Source organism: Protopterus annectens, chromosome 12.part0 (assembly GCF_019279795.1).
Source record: "Protopterus annectens isolate FY-2018-M chromosome 12.part0, PAN1.0, whole genome shotgun sequence".
In the NCBI taxonomy this organism is placed as follows: Eukaryota; Metazoa; Chordata; order Ceratodontiformes; family Protopteridae; genus Protopterus; species Protopterus annectens.
Window position 1 is genome coordinate 1,014,972,181 of NC_056746.1, and position 20,120 is coordinate 1,014,992,300.

At 37.2% G+C, this 20,120-nt stretch overlaps 1 protein-coding gene across 4 annotated transcripts in view; it reads right to left on the reverse strand.

Moving 5' to 3' along the window:
* The window catches only part of BCAS1 (brain enriched myelin associated protein 1), a 1,015,193-nt gene that overhangs the window by 88,791 nt on the left and 906,282 nt on the right, over positions 1 to 20,120 (reverse strand). For 3 of the 4 annotated variants that reach the window (XM_044090037.1, XM_044090035.1, XM_044090034.1), the window contains exons 8-10: positions 19,411 to 19,605; positions 10,006 to 10,071; positions 1,410 to 1,715 (exon numbers count right to left, since the gene is read on the reverse strand). In XM_044090037.1, coding sequence (XP_043945972.1) covers positions 1,410 to 1,715; positions 10,006 to 10,071; positions 19,411 to 19,605 — 567 coding nt within the window. The remainder of the gene's footprint in view (positions 1 to 1,409; positions 1,716 to 10,005; positions 10,072 to 19,410; positions 19,606 to 20,120) is intronic. The other variant, XM_044090036.1, reaches the window with a different exon arrangement.

Genomic DNA, 20,120 nt, shown 5'->3' on the forward strand with positions numbered 1-20,120 from the left:
CTTACATGATTTTTCACAAAGATAGAGTTAGCTTACAAACAAATCCCACATTTCTACCTAAACTGGTGTCAGAGTCTAAAATCAGTCTATTGATTTGCTGGTATTTTTTCCAAACATTTTGAACAGAAGTGAATACCTCTTACATTTACTAGATGTTCACAGGCAATTGCGACTTTATCTTCACGGGACTAAAGACACCAAAAAAAATCTGACCAGCTTTTTGTGTCCTTTTCAAGTATTAATCTAGGTAAACCAGTTAGCAAAGTGACATTAGCCAGATGGCTCAAGGACTACATTTCCTTTATTTATGACAAAAGTAACATTGCCTTGCCAAAACCTATGAAGTCACTGTCACTGTACTCAGGAGTGCACAAACTACTTACAGGAGACTTGTACCTGGCCTATAAGCAATCTCATATCCAAACCTAATGGAAATGCTGCACATCTGCAAGTCAAATGGGACAAGGGTCACCCACTCCAGGGACCTTAACCTGGTCTGTGACATATATAGGACCTTCTGGAGGGACAGATATCTCTGTCAGAGGCTGCCACTCCTCTGGAATAGGCTAACAGTTCACATCAAACAGAACCCCTCCATGACCCTGTTTAAGCATAGCCCGGATGACTGGATGAGAAACAGTAAATTCCGGAGCAGGATTTCACCTATGGCCCTCTTAGATATGGGCAGTTGTTGCAAAACTAAGATCTTGAGTTTAGGCAAGATCCTTTATATTGGGTTTCTCTAGTATTATAATGGGTACACACAGCTAGGCTAATAAAGACCTACTGGTCAACGGCCCAGTAATCACCTATGAACCTATTTCCTTTTCCTTTGAGGTAGTATGGCTTCAAATTTAGTAAGCTTTGTTAGGGGAGTGAGAGGGCACAATCACCCATACCAGAGGAAAAGAGACGTACTCATTTCTGTGCATAAGTTTTAGATTTCGTAGTGCTTTTATAATGTCTATATTGGAGATGGAAAACAGTTCATAGTTCTGATTTTGAATTATTCAGTCTTCATATTATTTTTTAAATTTACTTGTAGAGTCAACATTTTAGAAGTTGATTATCTGGGAAGTGACAAAGCAACATGCAGCAGCGTATTTAAATAAACACATGAAAGGAACAGATATCCTCCAAATCTAACATCACAAAATCTAACTCGTCTTCATGCATGGTATCAACTTTTCTGAAAATTGTCACAGGTATGTTAATCTCTAACATCTGTACATGATAACCTCATGCAGTCATTTTTAATATTAGCTGCAGACAGATATATATATATATATATATTTTTTTTTTTCCATGACACTCTTGTCTGTCACAGAAACACACACACACACACACACACACACACACACACACACACACACACACACACACACACACACACACACACACACGTATACCTTGGCTTTGAAGAAGGTGAATGATGGTTTCTTGTCTACCTTCTTAGAAGCATCTTCTTCACCATCTGTTATTGATTCTGGGCCTGTTGCCTGGACCTGCACTTGCAGTGTGGCAGGGGTCCCTTGGTTTTGTTTTGCTTCTTGTTTATCATTTTGCTGGTTCTTTTCTGGAGCTGCCTTCTTTGTATCTTTCACCTTGCCTTTTCCTTTCTGAATTGATGGTGAACTTTCCACAGTAGGAGGAACATCTTTCTTTTCTGCAGCTTCGATTCCCTTACTGCTCTTCCCATCTGTGAAGTCTAGTTTCTATAATATTAAAACCAAGTGTTAAACCTTTAAGAAAAAAATACACATAATGGGAAAATCCTATTACTAGCAGAATGTTTGAATTTAGTTCTGATCAAAATGACTGAAAAAGACTTTTACTGCAAATGGTTGAAACTAATTCTAACACCCACGTTAGATGTAAAATATCTAGTAAATTTTACAAAATTGTAACTCACAAACACAGCAGCTTCATTTGTTAAAAGATGTTATACCCCATATATCCAACCTGCAAAATGCACAGCATAATTATTGTGCTGATCAAATCCATAGTTTCTCTCAACTTGCTTGTTTTCTGTTTTTATGTAGCTGTCTATCATAAGTGCTTTGAACACACTTTATGGAAGGCAGCAACTACAAATGCACACATTTTGTTCAGCTGAAATCTAACTATACCAAGTAAGATAAGATTACATCTCATAGAAAAATACCCTGCTAGATGACAACACTGCTATGGTGTTTCATTTCTGTATAGTGTGACCATCACGTAGCCAATAACATTACACTTGTGTCCTGTCATTAAGTAGCTTCAGGTAATGCTAACAAAGACGTGGGGCTTGTGTGGTACAGTTACTATTATTTACAGCAAGAATGAGACTCTGGGAAACAAATGCTGTACAATTTTATATCTGTCATGGGATACTTGGACAGTTCTTGGTATGCTACACGTTTTGAAGAGGAAGAAACTACATATACACTGAGAAACCACAGAGTTCTGATTACACTATGGAGAAGTAAGGAGGAAACATAACTCATAGGTTAAGGACTGGGCTCTAAAAATGGATATTTACTTTTAAATTTCTGGACTTCTAATATCAATATTATAAAAACCTAAGGAAGTCACCTAATTGTCTTTCACCTCTGTTTCAATAAACTGTATTCTTGAAAATGGTATATGACCTTCCTGTGTTTCAGAGTACTGTCCAACAACCCTTCTCCTTATAATCATACCTATGAATTTTCACACACAGAGCTATTGATTGCATTAGGGTCCACCACCAACAGGTTCTTCACCATCCATCATGGCTGAACGATGACAGAAATGTCCCACTGCTGCTAAGGAGGGCTGCTTTCCAGTGTAATTTACAGTCAGTGGCAACACACATTTGCAGGACCATCTATAAATGTACGTGTTCTTTTCTTTTGAATTCACCTTCAAGATTATTTTAAATTATATTTCAAGATTGATACAACAACATTTGTTAGAGTGTTTTAAATTTACAGTTATTATTTTTTTTCCTATTAAGCAGTAAAAATATAGTTTTAACCAATAAATGACAAAAGTACCCATTTCAAAACATTTTAATCATAAGAAGCAACTCAAAATGCTGTCATTATAATTCAGTAATGGCCATATTCATCAATTACAATAAATTAATAAATAAAAAAGCAAGCAAATAAATAACTAAGTAAACTAAATCAGATATGCTATAGGGAAAAAGCTGGGAAAAAAATACAACCACAGGTTAATATTTAGGTACTAGGCGTGCAGTCCAGAAAACAATTAAAGAGCCTAACCTAAATTCTCAATTGCCCCAGAGCACTGTCTAGTTAAATGACTTCCTCAAGGTCACACAGCAGGTAAATAAAGGTAGAAAGATTAAAACACTGTACCCTTGGCACAGGAATCAATCACAGCTTAATTCCTGTGCCCTAACTGCCAGACAGAGTAACAGTTTTTAATAAAATGAAGAAATCTTTTACAGTCTAGTCTATTAGGGAAGACTGTATCACAGTAGTATGCAACAATGACTGCATAATGGATGCCGGAGATCAGACACTTCTGATCACCATGCCAAGTGATATAGACTTTACTGACCTGACAAATGTTAAATCCTTCACAGTTGCTGGAAGCAGTAAAGAAGGTACTGCAGAAACATATTATTAAAATACAACAAATTTAGAGTATATCACACAATCCAGACCAATTAATGAATCAATTCATTCTTTACTGCAACAAATAAAGCAAAACAATTAAAGACAACATAAATGTGACAGCATCTTTTGTTCAACAACCCACAAGTCAAACTAAAATCAGAAATATTACTGTATACAACATATTATTTTTGTGTGTATAGGTGTGGAGGGGGGGTACATGCATGTAGGGCATCTGTATCTCATTTTTGACCTCCTTATGTGTTCCCTGTCATCAAGAACAGCCATCTCCTCTGATATCCTCCAGTACAGGTATGACCTATCTGAATGGCTGACATTGACATATGTTACGGTGTACATCTCCAGAGTTAACAGAAAATGACTGTGGTCAAATGGGGCCCTATGTAGGGTAATAAAACAGATCTCTGACAGCCATATCAGTATCCTGATCCTTGGCTGTCTTTCCCTAATTACCATAAAACACTGTTCAAACCTATCAGTATACATTATCACAGAGATATGGATTTCATTTAAAACTTTTATTTCAAATCTTACAGTAAAAACAGTGACAGCTATTTTCTAAACAAAGCACTGTCACATTGAAAACAAACGCAACATGAGAAAAGGTAAGCTTCTTTTTCCTGAAAATCATATTTAGTGAAAATGCATCTGGCAATCCATTAAACTACCACAGATGTCAAGATTTATAATCATATACAATAACAGTCAATATCTGCTTTAGCTAAGGTCTTTAATCCTGTATTAATAATTCCAGTACACAGTTGTATTGCCTTTTTGCTGTTTAATGGACTAACTGTTGTTATTTCCCCCAGTTTCATTCTTATGTACTGAGTGTATGTCAGGCTAGATCAGAACTTGTCTTTGCATTAAGGCAGTTCCAGCCAAGTCACCACAAAGCTAAGGATCTATTTTTTCCCTCCCTCCCACCTTGTTGTAGTTGTTCTCTTAAACCCAACTGTTACAGTTAACAAGTTGTTATAGGTTACAGCATTGGAAGACATACAAATGTACCTCTTACCAGGCTGAGCTAGGAAAAAGTTATGGTTAGTTGCTTGTCTGGTGCCAGGAACCATCAGATCACTCACACACTCGAGAATTTGAACAACAAGTATCGGTATGATTTTATCATAGTTCATGACAGTGTTAATGACTTCAGGTGGACCTCCTTGGACTATATGAAGAGACATGATTGACAGCTCTAAGATTGTGTCCAATGCATGCATGAGCCTAGCATTGAGCAGCATTCTGCCTTCTCTAAGGAAGATGCTGTAATATGAGCAAAAAATAATTGCCTTGAATAATTAGCTTAGTTTTTGGTGTCATTCAAAGCTGGTTCAATATTTGGCAGCCTGACAGGATATGATTGACAGACCATACTACATCACCAGGGATGGCCTGCATCTCTCCACTCTAGTGTTTCGATTATTGCCAAATACATTGTCCGCTCACATAGTGCCTTTTTTAGGTAAAGCCAGCCTGATAAACCTACCAACATAACAAAACAAGCAAAGGAAAATATGAAGGTGTTACTGATCAATGTTAGGAACCTGAACAAGAAACTACATTTCCTACTAGTCCTTCTCAACTTGAACAAAACTGACGTCTGTTGACTGACTGAGACATGGTTTAAAATTCTGGTGAGCACTCTGTTGTAACTCCTTCCACACATTTAGACCAGCTACTGTGCAGCAGGTGGGGGGAGTGGAGGTGTCTCAATCTATATCCAGAAAAGACTCGCATCAAGCCTGCTGAAGCAGAATGATGCACTACAGCTTCTTCATGTACAAGTAACCATCAGAAAGGTCCCATACCATATATTAGCTAGCTATAGAACTCCATCTTTGACAAAAGAAAGCCACAATGCCTATATACAGGAATTAAAATCACTTGGTATTAAACCCAGTACCATTTTCCTATGTAATCTAAACTATCCAACTATAGACTATGAAAACTACACCACCACTGGTCCTAGACATTGTCAATACAAATACCCTGAAATAATTAGTTGGAGTACCCAATAGGAGGACTAACATCCTGGATCTTATCCTTGCTAGTAGGGAGCATCCTGTACCATCCCTTGCGTATGTTCATTACTTGTTAGATCTGACTATAAAGCAGTCTTCGAAATAATACTAAAACCAGAGATCTCTTCCACCCTAGGTATGTTTAGTAAATTCTTCAAGACAAATTACCTACTCCTAAGTGATACATTGGCAAGCTGCAAATCCCCACTGAACCCACTTAACTCCACTGAATATGCAGAAATGTGCACCAATACACTATACCAGCATGTAAACAGCTGCATAGATGCTGTTGTACCCCATAGGAGCAAGTACTGAGCAAACCACAGAAACAAACCTACATAGTAGAACCATAATATCAACAAACATTATAATAACAGAAACAAAATTCTGACCAAAAGTAATAAGAGAAATTCCAAGGATGTTAGAGCCCTTGTTGCTGAAATAAATATTCAACTCAGGAGCTTAATAAAGTCCACCAAAGCCAATTTTGAGGCTAAAATAGCTACCCTAGCCAAAGATAGTCTCAAAGGATGTTTTAGCTATGTTCGTAATCTCAAATGCAGAATGCAGCAAGGCACTGAACTGATTGTGAATGATGTTATCTAAACTGAGGCTAAAGATATAGTGAACCTACTGGCTGATAACTTTAGCTCTGATTTTTCTTTTCTCTCTCCTCCATCTGTCCATCAAGATATACCTGAAAGTGGCTCCCTTCTAGCTATCATCACACAAGACTAAATCCTAAAAGTTCTATCAATCCTTCTAGCTATCATCACACAAGTCTAAATCCTAAAAGTTCTATCAAAAGCTGAAAATATTTCACTGGTGGTTCCTGATAATATCCCTGAATAAATCTTAAATAGCATGAAGCACATATTAGCCACACCCCTAACAACACTGTTAAGTCTCAGACTCCATACAGGTTTTGTATCAAGTGAATGGAGAATTACTACAGTCATTCCCCTACATAAGGAGGGACCTTCTATAGATCCGCAGAATTACAAACCCATAAGCACGACCAACCTCTTATGCAAAGCCATGGAAAGACTTACCATGGAATTAATCAATCATGACATAGGGAATCTTCAAACACTGAACCCATCTCATTTTGGAGTCATCAAGGCCAGGTCATGCTCAACCTAGTAGATTTTTTTGAAAAGGTCACCAAAGCACTGGATAAAGGCAAAGTGGTACATACCATGTACCTCAACCTGGCCAAACCTTTTGACATAATTCCCACTCAGGCATAGAAGAAAAGCTAAATGAACTGGGAATAAACCCCTGTGTTATCTGACTGGCTCACATAGAGAATGCAGATAATCAAAATAAGGGAAGTTATCTCCACAAAGAGACTAGCCACTGGTGGAGTTCCCCAGGGTTCTGTGCTGAGACCTCTCCTGCTCGCCATCTACTTTTCTGAAGTAAAAGCCAATACCAAAGAGATTTGGCTGGCTAAGTTTGCAGATGACTGCAAGCTAGGAACAGTCACTGAATCCCAAAATTATTTAGTCACCCTGCAGGAAAGTTTGTCTCAAATAAATAAATGGAGCTGAAATTATGGACTGAAACTAAATGCCAAAAAAAATGCATTATTGTACCCTTTGGGAAGTCATCTACCCCTGGGAACTACCACATTGACAATACACACCTAAGACCTGACCCATTTGATTGGGATTTGGGAACCTATGAGGACAGTGACCTAATGTTTGACCAACATGTATTAACATTAAACTCATCAAATTAACATGTTCTAGTTTATTCACAGCCAATTAATAAATGCAGGGTCAACAATCAACAAGACAACAATACCAAGGATTGTACCCAAACAACATTGCTCATATAAATGCTCCTGTTGCAGTCAAGTTATTCCTTTGTGCCATACTTACTTTAAGATGCAGCAGCCAAGTATCTACACACACACACACACACACACACACACACACACACACACACACACACACACACACACACACACACACACACACGCACACACACACACACACACACACACACACACACGCATGGTCTTCAGTTATAGCCCCTTGCATGACTGTACACTGAAGATATTTGCTTGAAATCAAGTGAATGAACACATTCATAAATAATAGGCCAGAAATGTATCTCATCTCATTGCTATCAGAGCCATACAATACAACTTACTATGATGTCCCTCAGCCATCTCAGTATCTTAGCTCAAAAATCAGATACGAAGACTCAAACGCTGGAACAGATTTTAAATATTTCTAATATACACACACACACACACATATATATATATATATACATATACATATAGACATATATACATGCACAGAAAGTTACTAGAATAACAAGCTTTATATTAGCAAGCATTTTCTGAAGGATACAAAGTCTGAAATTCATATGCCTATCATTACTAAACCAATGGAATTCATAATAATTTGTTAGAAAGGTACTGATTTTACAAGGAACAGACCAAAATACCTCTCAAATTCTTTTTCAGGAATTCTGGGCCAAGTCAAAAATAATAGGGGGGGGTGTCCAAAACAGAAGACATTTAAAATATTAGTTTACCTGTCTGTTAAGCAGGTAAGCCCACTTGGCAAACTGCCCCTTTTCAGAGGTGACATGTCTGTTTAAATGATTTACTTAAAATCACCTGGTAGTTGAATGGGGATGGAAGGATTCACACCCTACATTTTGACTACAGGAAGCAGTTTGTTAGCAGCTGAGAGCCTTAAGAACCAGGCACCCCTAATTCACTCAAAAAAAAATCAACAAAACATTTTTTTTTATCTTCATGAATTTTTGATAAGAACAATGAAACGCTAATTGCTGCTAGTATTGACTGACAGTAATTCTCATAGCTTTACTATTAAATGAAGAAATTACTAGAGGTCTGGAGGTAGCGCATATGACTAAGTTAGGACTATCTCTATGAGCTGCTTCCCGGAGTTAGGGATGCATGGTTTTACTTGTTCCACCCAGTTGTGTGACTGAAAAAATCACTTAACCAGATAGTGCTCATGGGTCATTCTAAAGTGCATTTACCTTATTAAAAAATCAATTTTAAAAGGGATAATATTGACAAATTAAAAAAATCTAATGACTATGAAACTCTGAAGACTGGCCTTATTGACTGATTTTACCTTACCAGCCAGTTGGAAAGGACAATATTAACAAATAATTAAAAAAAGGATAACAAAAGGATATGTTAACAAATACATTAAAAGAGGTTAAGAGCTTTGAAACTCTAATGACTAGCCTTACTAATTGACTTTATCAAGCCAGATGAGTTGTGCAGTGCATTGCAGGTGCGGTGGCAGTTTATCTGTGATACTCACACACACACACACACACACACACACACACACACACACACACACACACACACACACACACACACACACACACACACACACACAAAACTGATTTGTGTAATCCCTCTGTGCAGTCACATAGTCAACATAAGCAAAGATGCACTTTAAGTCTTACCAATTCCATCTGGGTGTGTTTAAAGAAGGAAAAGCTTGGTGCTTAAGTCTATGAGGTCCATTTAAAGAAAAAGAAAATCTTGCTTAAAAAAAGTAGAAACACAGCATGGGGCTTAAGTCTGCCATTGCAACTTACCTTCTGATACTGGGCCCTTCAGCTCAAATGAATTTAAAGAAAATAAAAAGTGACACGTTAAAAAAAAACAGTATCTTGGGACAGGAGGCAGTGACAGCAAGTAGCCAGACAGATTGCTATGGGATTCCTGGAGTCAAGGGTCCTGGGCAGCCACCCAAATTGTCCATGTTATAATCCCCTACTGTTCACAGTATGTTTCCCAGGAAAGAGGTACAAAGATTAGCAGTTCAGCTTTAACAGACATATTGCTACAACAGTCAGACAATCATAAACATCAAACTTTGGTAAAGAATTTTTCTGTGTAGAAAACAATATGTTCACAATACTCTGCAGTCATCTGAAAGACATGTTTACATTTTATCTTAGCATTAAATGAATATGCACATTTTGCTACCATTCAACTACTACAATTATTGGTATGTTGTGAGTCTAGAGCAGGATGTATTTATTAGTATTCTTAATAATGATAATAATACTCAATAATAACACTCAACCCAGTATTATCACCACTGCATCACCCACTGCCCCATGCAGTACCTACACAAACATCTCACCATTACATTATCATCACCACCGCCATGATCACCAGTACTACCACCAATCCAACCATCACCAGATTTATTGCTGTTTTAAACAGAAAAAAAACTTGGGAATAAAAATGCTGTGGTAGAATCATTTCACCAAAGTGCTTGTCTGCATGCATCCAAGGGACCTCAAGCACCAGCATGGTAGCACATACTCACTTCACTTCCAGGATCTTTCTCATTTGCATCTGTTGCAGTGGGGGTCTGTACTTCATCTCTGGGAGACTAAAATGATAAAGAATTAGCTATTTTACCTGTACTCATTCAAAACACCAGCAATGAGATAGGTCCTGCCCGACCAACAGAACAAGGACACTAAATGACCAAATATTCAGATGAGTCAAAACAAAAAAAAACTTACGTAGCACAAAAGAAAGTGTAGTTTTGAGTCAACCATACTTCCCATATGTAGATCTTCAAGAAGATGGCATTACAATAAGGAATCATAGCATTTAGATACTTACTCCACTTGCCCAGCTTCGTAGCAGTCACCACATTTGGCAGCTCTCCTCATATTCCATATGAAGTGTAGTGAGTGCCTTGCACAAGTGTTCTGTGTATCACTGGTTGGGCATGAGATGAACTTATAAACAAAGCTTTGTAGCAGACTACCCCAGTGCTTAATACCCCTTTGATGTTCTTCAAAAGACTAGTAGTAATTTAAACCACAGGTCTTAGGACAACATAGAATTATAATCATAAGCTGGAAAAGTTATGATATAATAGTAGAATTAAATATTATAATAGATTTATATGTAGATACCATGTTGCCTGATGAATACTATGACAGGAGTTATACACTCTGTGAAAGCTGGTTGAACAAAATGCTTCTGACAGTGTGTAACTTGAGTGTTGTGTTTGAGATATTGTAAGATGCTTACATAATACTAAAACTCAGTTATTGTGTTTCTTGTGACTTATAATGTCCAGTTCAAGACTTAGAACCTAATGAATAATGCCACTATAAAAATAGTTTGAGCTGAAGAATCTGCCATTTACACTTCCATGGATATGAACATTTGTTTTAAATTCAAGGACATAATTTAATTTTATCAAAAACTTTAGCCCCCACCCCCGAGCATTGGAGTTACAGTATAAACTTCCAGATCTCCATTGGATGGAAAGAGTTATACAAGCTCTAAAGCAGTCAGGTGAACAAAAGAAGATACAGAAAAGCTGTTGAAAAGAGTGGAAAGTGAACTTAAATGCTTGCAAGCACCATTTCTAAATGACATGGAAAACTTTAAGGTTAAGATTGCCTTGTAGCTTTGTATAAAATGAATGTGTTTGTTAATGCTTGTCACAGTTTGAAGAAGTTCAGGTTGGAGGATGAAAGCATTTACTGTGATATTGGTGTTTTTATGTATTTTTTTATTTTATTAAAGTGGAACTACAGTTTGCATCATTTATTTATTTTGTGGATGCATGTTTTTTTTTTTTTTTTTGGGATGGTTTCTGAAGAAACCATATGAGAAGATGTACCTTCATCAAAGAAATAGGGATGTCCTCTTGTACCAGAATTTTGGGAACATTATATGCTCCTTTAAAATTCAGAAGCTTGGCTTCACCCCTTTAAGGCATTACTGACCATCTGACCAGTCAAACTGGATGTGTCTGAAGTCTGTTTTGCATTGAGTTTCAATGGGGTCATGGCAGAGGGAATAGGGTCCGAGGTTGGATGCTTTGTGGGATTATTAACAGCCTCAACAGAGATATCGGACACCAGAAAGAAGCTGCCATGGAAATATTTTCCTTCTGTTTTTTATATTATTTTATTTTATTTGTTTGGTTGTAAGGCAGGGACATCTGATGGCAGAGAGTTTCACACTGTAACTTTCATTTGTTTTGGGGAGGGGGGGCAAAACCTAAACAAATACAGCAGTCCTTGATGCTATGTTCTAGTCCCAGACAGAAAAGACACTGGGTGTGTCTATCCTTATATGGAATCTGCCTACCACAGAGGTGTTTACCTCTCTTTGATGACACAAACAAATATGCAAAGTCAGAAATATCAAAAGAGAGGAGGCACCTCCTATGGGATACTTAACTTTTCTCACATAGGTAACAATATCCTTTTGTACAGCTGACAGACTGAGCAACTGATGAAGTCTTGCTCCTCAGACTGGCAGCAAGAAAGTCCTGAGGATTTTCATGCTTATCCATTCCTTAAGTACCAGCATGCAGACAATGAGCTTAGATATAAGGTTAGATGTACAGCACATAAGGAAGGAGCCCATGAGCTTCATGCTTACCCATCCCTTAAGTACCAGCATGCAGACAATGAGCTTAGATATAAGGTTAGATGTACAGCACATAAGGAAGGAGCCCATGAGCTTCATGCTTACCCATTCCTTAAGTACCAGCATGCAGACAATGAGCTTAGATATAAGGTTAGATGTACAGCACATAAGGAAGGAACCCATGAGCTTCATGCTTACCCATTCCTTAAGTACCAGCATGCAGACATCGAGCTTAGATATAAGGTTAGATGTACAGCACATAAGGAAGGAGCTCATGAGCTTTGCAATACTGGCTGGACTTAAGGCATCTTTGGCAGGAGACATTCCATATATATCAGTATTACTTGAACAGTAATTTAATATGAGCATCTGCTTCTGTATGTAGAAATTATCTTGTAATACGTATGTACTACTTACATAAAAATTCTTATGCAGCAAACAGAGCAGATTTATATAGTTAGAACAAACATTCAAAAAGGCCTACCTAAAACCTACATAGACAGCTGGTTGTTAATGAACAATGCATCTAAGCATTGCTCAAATATCTTACAGTTATCCGGCTGTACTTTCTTTGGAATGATATAAAAGGCAATGCAGAAAAAGTGTGTTTTACATATCTGTGGAATATTATTAACTATAGAAAGTTGTCCATAGGCTCAAGCATAATGTAGCCCTTGTTTTAAACAGCACAGCAACTAGTCCATTATTTGATTTGAATTAAATTGCTAGAAAATCACATACTTGTGCATCGGCATATTGTTTTCCATTATTGTTATATATTAATTATCTTTTATTTCACAAGAAATATAGTTGTTGAAAGAATACAGTAATACATGTAAATGTTTTGTAATTAGAAAATGCTGATGAAAAATGTTGAAATGTATTTGTTGATATGGAAGAAAGGTAAAAGGGGTCCCTATTATATCCAAAAAAAAGCAAGTGTGTTTTTTGTTTGTTGGTCAAGGTTTAGGGGTTTCACTATTCCTGGATTGATCCTGTAAGATTTATGTTTGTGGGACTTTGAGCTTATGATTTGGATCTGCTATAATGTATACATGATTTATCTTTTGACATTAATGTATAATCTGTGAAAACAAACTGCAGTTTACATTTAATACCCCAATGATAATTTATACTTCTTTTCCAGTTTGGAGATATTTCTTATAGATCCACCATATAAACAACAATAATAAAAATAAACTGCTAATAACTGGCAGAAAGAAAGGAAAATATCAAAAATAACCATTGAAGTTTGTGTTGTGCTCCATGCCCACACCTATGTTAACCCTACAAAGGTATTAAATTAGGTACCTTGGGAATGTAGCACTGCTATAATGCCATATAACACAATACTCGGACGATGTCTAAAGGCATTAAAAAGTGCATTCATTTAGACGGAAAGCAAATGCAGCCATAGTTGGTCTAGAATACATGTACATTGACAGTGATAAGCTCTCAACTAGTAAAAAAATCTTGAGGACTGATTGATCACATAATACCAAGGTAGTCTTTGTAACAAACATGTGAGTCTGGTCACGTTTACAGACAAAACCTGTTCTGTTCTTCTACATTTTAAATCCTTGGACAAATGCTTTTGGGAGATGCATTCAGCCTTTGACAAAATCTTTTGGGAAGATGCATTAAGCCTAATCATTTGGAAATCCATAGGTCCAAGTAACCTTAGAAATATCAATGCAAATACAAACATGACAACTGGCAACAATTAAGTTGATGAGGGCAGGTCCTTAGCACTTAGGAAATTACTTATCTTCCTTGAGTATGGGCTTCATTTTTAAAAGAAGTGCTCAACTCAAACTAGATAATGAAATATTAAATCTTGCAGATAAAGTGTTGAATTAGTAATGGAGAAATATTTTTCTTTGGAGTTTCTCTGGCAATTTGTGACTAAAAAGATATCATCAAATCCAGATGGCAGAGAACAGAGATCTCCATTAGGTCCTAAAAATTGCAGTATTGTTCTTCTGGATTCAAAAAATTGCACGTAACAAGGCTTTCATATCTGGAAAAAGATATAAAGTGAATTTAGCTGGTCTTTGAAGTGATGTGACAAATCACAGTGAGAAATGGTAATAAAAATATAGACAGTCAAAAATATGTGGACAGGAATGACATAAGTAATACGCTACGATGGAATCAATGGAACATACTGAATATCAGTAGAAACAATAACCAGGAGCCAGGAAATAAAGTACCTCCAACAAAAAAAAATAGAAAATCCAATAAACCAACATCAAGCATGGTTCAGGTACTTCAAATTTTATTTCAAATCTCAGTAAGCACTTTCGTGTCTGACAAGGACGCTTCTTCAGACTGAATTACATGTGCATCAGCTACTCCTTTTATACTAGTCACATGGCTCATTATTCAATTAATCTATTAACCATAGTGGAATCAGCATTGTTATATCAACCTTCTGTAAAAACTTATAAAAACATCTCCAAACACATATAAAAAGACAGTGTGTGCAGAACATTTTGCCTAATAAAAATAAATAAATAAAGGCATACAAATATAATCCATAAATTAAAAAATGAAGTATAATACTGAAAATTATTAAATGCAACCACAAAATGTTGCTTAGCAATCATAAAAACAGCAGATGGCAGTATATAACCACCCATAAATCATGAACCTATATTTTTACTACTATTCGTTAAAACTAACACTAACTAAACTTCATGGGTTGAAAAATCATCACATAATTTGAATGTATCTACAGAATAAATTACTGTAACATAACTAAATACTAACAAACTTCAAATACAGGATGTAGAGAGAAGTGCGCTTACTAAGCACTCAGCTATGTTTAGTTATACACATGTATTTAGTTTTAGAGTGATAGAATGATTAAATCTAAGCCCAAGACTAGGGGATTTGAAAAATTTGACAGAAGTGGATACTGGAATTACAAGCAGATAGATTCCCGGGTCTTAATGATAGGGCATCTATCAAGCCATATCTAAAAGCTAGACCCTTGAAATGAAATGTATGTACTTTTATGTGTATATTTTTAGGTCATTTTATATATATATATATATATATATATATATATATATATATATATATATATATATATATATTTTAGAATGTTTTTAGTCATGTATTTATGCTTCAGTTTTGATATGAATATACAATATATAATATATCTACTTTTAACCATCTCGTTTACCACATTTTTATTTTTATTTTATTGGTATATAGTTGTGTAGCTGAGGTTCACAGTGGCATCATTGTTTTTTGGAATATTTACTGTTTTTTTTATTGGCAGATAGCCTTGCATGTACTTTTCTTATTGGCTATGGTTAAGGTTCAGCCCGTTTTTTGGGCTGAGTCCCTTGTTAGCTTCGGTTCTGGTTCTGCCTTCTTCAACTATTTTACGGTACAAGCCAGCCAGTTGTATTTGTGGTTTCTTAGTTTTATTTCTGCATTGCCCATTTTATATCTTAGCAAACTCATATCAGTTGATAATTTTTTACTTCACTATATTCCGCACAACTATATTATTCAAACGTAACTCTTTGCTATTTCAGTAGCTTACTCTCTCTGCAGTTGACTATCGATTATATGTTTTTATTGGTTATGCCTCATGTTCTGCCAGTGGTTGAACTGGTATCCAGTTAACTACCACCACTACCCAGCTGTATTCATTTACGTTTTGTTACCGATATTTCACATCCTTACACTGGCTACAATTTTTCTTTTTATGTAACTTCTTGCTGCATTTAACTTTATTTATTAGGGTAACTCTTCTCTACTGTCCATGCCTGTAGGTGACTCTAAGGCTTGTACTATATTTATTATTTATTATTATACTTATTAGCCTACTTCTTTGACAGCATACTTTTCCTATTGGAGAATGAATCCACCTGCTGCTTTTTATTGGCACTGACTCCAGTACTGCAATATTGTGATAGAATATCCCAGTCTAGTCTCCAAAAAATGTTTTACATTTGTTGTTTTTCTTATTGGAGGAGATTTTCTTAGTTATTTTGGCTAAATGAATGTAAAGATGTTATCATTACATTGATATCAAATGTTATCATTACATTGATATCTTGATGCACATTTTTAAATTATGCATTTAGTTAGCAGCAGAGCACCTGCCCATTGATTTTAATGTGGTGGATTTCTACATTGACTTACAGGGATGAACAGCATTCTACACTTCTGGTCTTTGCCTTCGTGCACTTTGCTGTAATTAACCAAAGGTATTTCTCACATGGCTATATTGAGCTGTATTGAGCTGTAATTTTTTTTCTTTTAAGTTTCAGCAGTGCTGGTCACCCATTTAACTCTAGTATGTGAAATGTAATTGTGCCTGAGGGAAATTCTTTGTTACTAATTACTCATGTAAGGACTATTTTCTTTTGCTGTTTTTTCCCCCTAAGGGAAATGTCCACCTTAGAACTCAAAAACATATTTTTTTCATTGTATCCTTCTCTTTGAGCTATTTTAATGCCTCAAAATCACCCCAAGTGCTTCTTTTACAATTTTTATGTTTCTCTCAAAATGGCAGATGATGGGTCCAGCCTTGGTAATGTCATCTTGTTTTCTTGCCTTCATTCCTTCTTCCCAGAATACATTTCGAGTCCTCTTTATATGACTCATGCTAGACATAAGGAAGCAGTGCTGTTTTCTCATGCCATTAAGACTGAATGGCAGGACTGTGAATCACTGTCATCTAAACACACCTTCTGTAACAGAGCTGCTTCTGTGTTTACCTGACTGAGCCTCATTTATGTGTCTGTCAGAGCTTGTTCTATGCTATAAATAGCTGTTAGCTACTTGCTGCAAAATAAAGTAGATGAATAACAGTTTTTTGTAAGAGTAGTCTTTTGTAGTCCTAAAAGGTTTGACAAACCCTCCCCCACACTCTCATGCTGAGGTGCGAAAACTCTCACTGCAGTAAATGATCCTTGCTGTACATTTACAAGTGACAAGTAGTAGGACTCTAGATTTAGCCTGTCTGTTACTTCCCAATGCCTTCAGTGTGAGGATGTTTTTCTCTCGTGAATGATGCAGACTTAAAATGTGCTTTACTAGTTCCTCAATTATTTCTGTCAAGTTCACCCTCCTTTTTCGATTTTACATTTATTTATACTTTGGTAACCAGGAAAGTGAAATGGTCCCAGGACCCTTTTCAGCCACAACTTAGGCTACACTGGCAAAGAAAATAACAATTATTAAATGCACTTAGCAATACAAAGAAAAAAAATACTGACATAAAGACATTGACCAAGACTGCATGTGCAACACAGAGCTAATGTGTGACAGTGACCAAGTAAATCATAGAGCAGCATTTACTAGAATGTATACATTAATAATGCTTAACTATACCATGTTGTTTATTATAAATAATTAATTGTATGCACACATACCACACACACACACACACACACACACACACACACACACACACACACACACACACACACACACACACGTGTGCCAAGGAGGCCCTCTACTTGACATGTGCCAAGGAGGCCCTCTACTTGACATGTATGGGCAGTCTATTCCAGAGTATGGGGAGTCTCTGGGTCAGGAACCTGTCCTGTGATGACAAGTTTTAAGTCCCTGGAGCATGTGGCTCTGATGGATTGGGATTTATTTAAGTGTAGCATGTCCAACAGCTCTGGGTTTGACATGGCCTTGTATGTTAAGCAGAGATCGCCTCTGAGTAGACGATATGCGACAGAGTATAGCTGGAGTTTTCTCAGTCAGTCAGCACAGGGCATCTGCTTTAGGCCTGTGATTCTTTTAGTGATGTGTTTCTGCGGCCTTTCCAGTTGTTGGAGATTTCTTGTGAGGTACATACCAAATGGGGCATTGTGCTCTATGATGGGTCTAATGAGGGATGAGTACAGTGGGACAATGACCTCCTTTTTTCTGGATGAAAAACTCTTAGTGATGAGGTGTGCCACATAGAAGGATTTCCTGACTGTTGTGGCAATGTGGTTATCAAAGGTGAGACCACTGTCCACCTGTGTTCCTAAGTCTCTTATCACATTTTTGGTGTTTAGTGTACTGCTACCTATGTGGTAATTCATGGGTACATGTTTTTTCCCAAAGGGGATAACTATACGCTTCTTGGCATTGAGCTTGAGCCAATGGCTCTGGCACCAAGCATCTGTTTCTGTAAGGCCCTTTTGTAGAATATCCACATCATTTGGGGATTGATTTATGGCTCCCAGTTTGCAGACATCTGCGAACTTTGTTAGCCAGATTCCCTCAGTGTTGGCCTGTACTTCAGAAAAGTAGATGACAAACAAGAGCGGTCCCGGGACTGAACCCTGAGGTACTCCACCTGTCACTTGTCTGGAGCTGGATTTGGATTCGGCTACTTTTACAATCAGTTGGCAACCCATCGAGTGACATAGGGATTTATGCCCAGCTTATTAAGTTTATCTATGATTCCAGACTGGGGAATGGTGTAGATGGCCTTGGCGAGGATAGGCTGTGTGGACTGCCTTACCCTCATCCACGGCTCTGGAGACTGATTTGAAGAAGTCAATCAGGTTCAGGAAACACGATTAGCCCTTCACAAACCCAAACTGGGTGGGTCCACTGTTTGAAGGTTGCCAATGTCTTTGTTTATGGGGTCCAATGTTTGAAGGTTGCCAATGTCTTTGTTTATAAGTTTCATGATAATATGCTCCATCGCCTTGCAGATCAGGCTCGTCAGACTGATGGGACGGTAGTTGCCAGGATCCAAGGTGGATCCCCCCTTGTGGAGTGGGATGACTGTAGCTGTGCGCCACTCAGTGGGCACGAAGCCTGAGGTTTATACACACACACACACACACACACACACACACACACACACACACACACACACACACACACACACACACACACACACATGCACACACATCATAACAAATGTAAATAAATAAATAATAAATAAAATATATACTCTTCAAAGTATATTTAGATACCTAAGGGAGGTTAGAAACTGCAGGATTTGGATAGGACTTACCTTCTGAAGAAAGAGTGGCAGAACGGTTCCAGAAGATGTCAACACCTGGCAGAATAAACTGGAAGAAGGAAGTTCTCTTATGAAATTTAGTAATGCTTTACCTTCTAGTCCATATGGGAAGGTTTGGTATTAACAAGTGTTCTGCCTTTTTTTGAGGACTAAAGGCAGAAGACCATAGTTACAGTAGATAGCATTTAACACATCCTCTAAGGCTGGCATGGTAAGAAAAATGTATGTAGTATGTGGTAAATCCACTCACAACACATCATAATATCCTCCTCACAGTCGCATTCCTTTTAGATGACTGAATTAATATAATATACTTACTAGTTGTTGGAAAAATGATATGAAGCTCATCTTTGCTGGTTTATTTTCCTGGGTTTCTGGTTGCTTTCCTTTTTCTTTCTGAGACAGATCTAGATTTTTGCTCTCATCTTTACTTGGCGACAATGCATCTGATGCAGATTCCACTTCTGTGGATTTCACCTCTGAGCTTGCTGCTGGCGAGGACTCTGATCGATCCTAATTTGTGTGGAAAGACAATAAAATAAAAAAATGGCACTGAGAAATTAATGTGCAATTGTTTTACTCTCGGCTCCTAAAAGCATAATACAGTTAGAGTTTATGAGTGAAATCCAAATTTTTTGTGTTCCTAAAGAAATTACTGTTACTTCATGTCAAGTTTTACCACCATCAATATGCAGTAATCATAGCATAATAAAGATTAATTTGTTACTAGATAATTCTGCCAAACTGAAATCAAAACCAATGCAAAAACTGTCTTTCAGCTTTTCCCAGTTAGGAGTCGCCACAGTGGAACTCTGGTCCGTTAATGATTGGCAGTGAATCTTTAAAGTGTCAAGTTGCCAGCCCTGCGCCCAGCCTTCAAAGAAAGCACACCCACTCATGCACGTACCTATCTGCATGTCTTTTAAAGTAAATTTGACGATGTGGAGGACATGCAGACTCCGCACAGAAGGCACTCCAGCTGAGAATCTAACCGAAAGCCTCTTGCTGTGAGGTGACAATGCTAAATC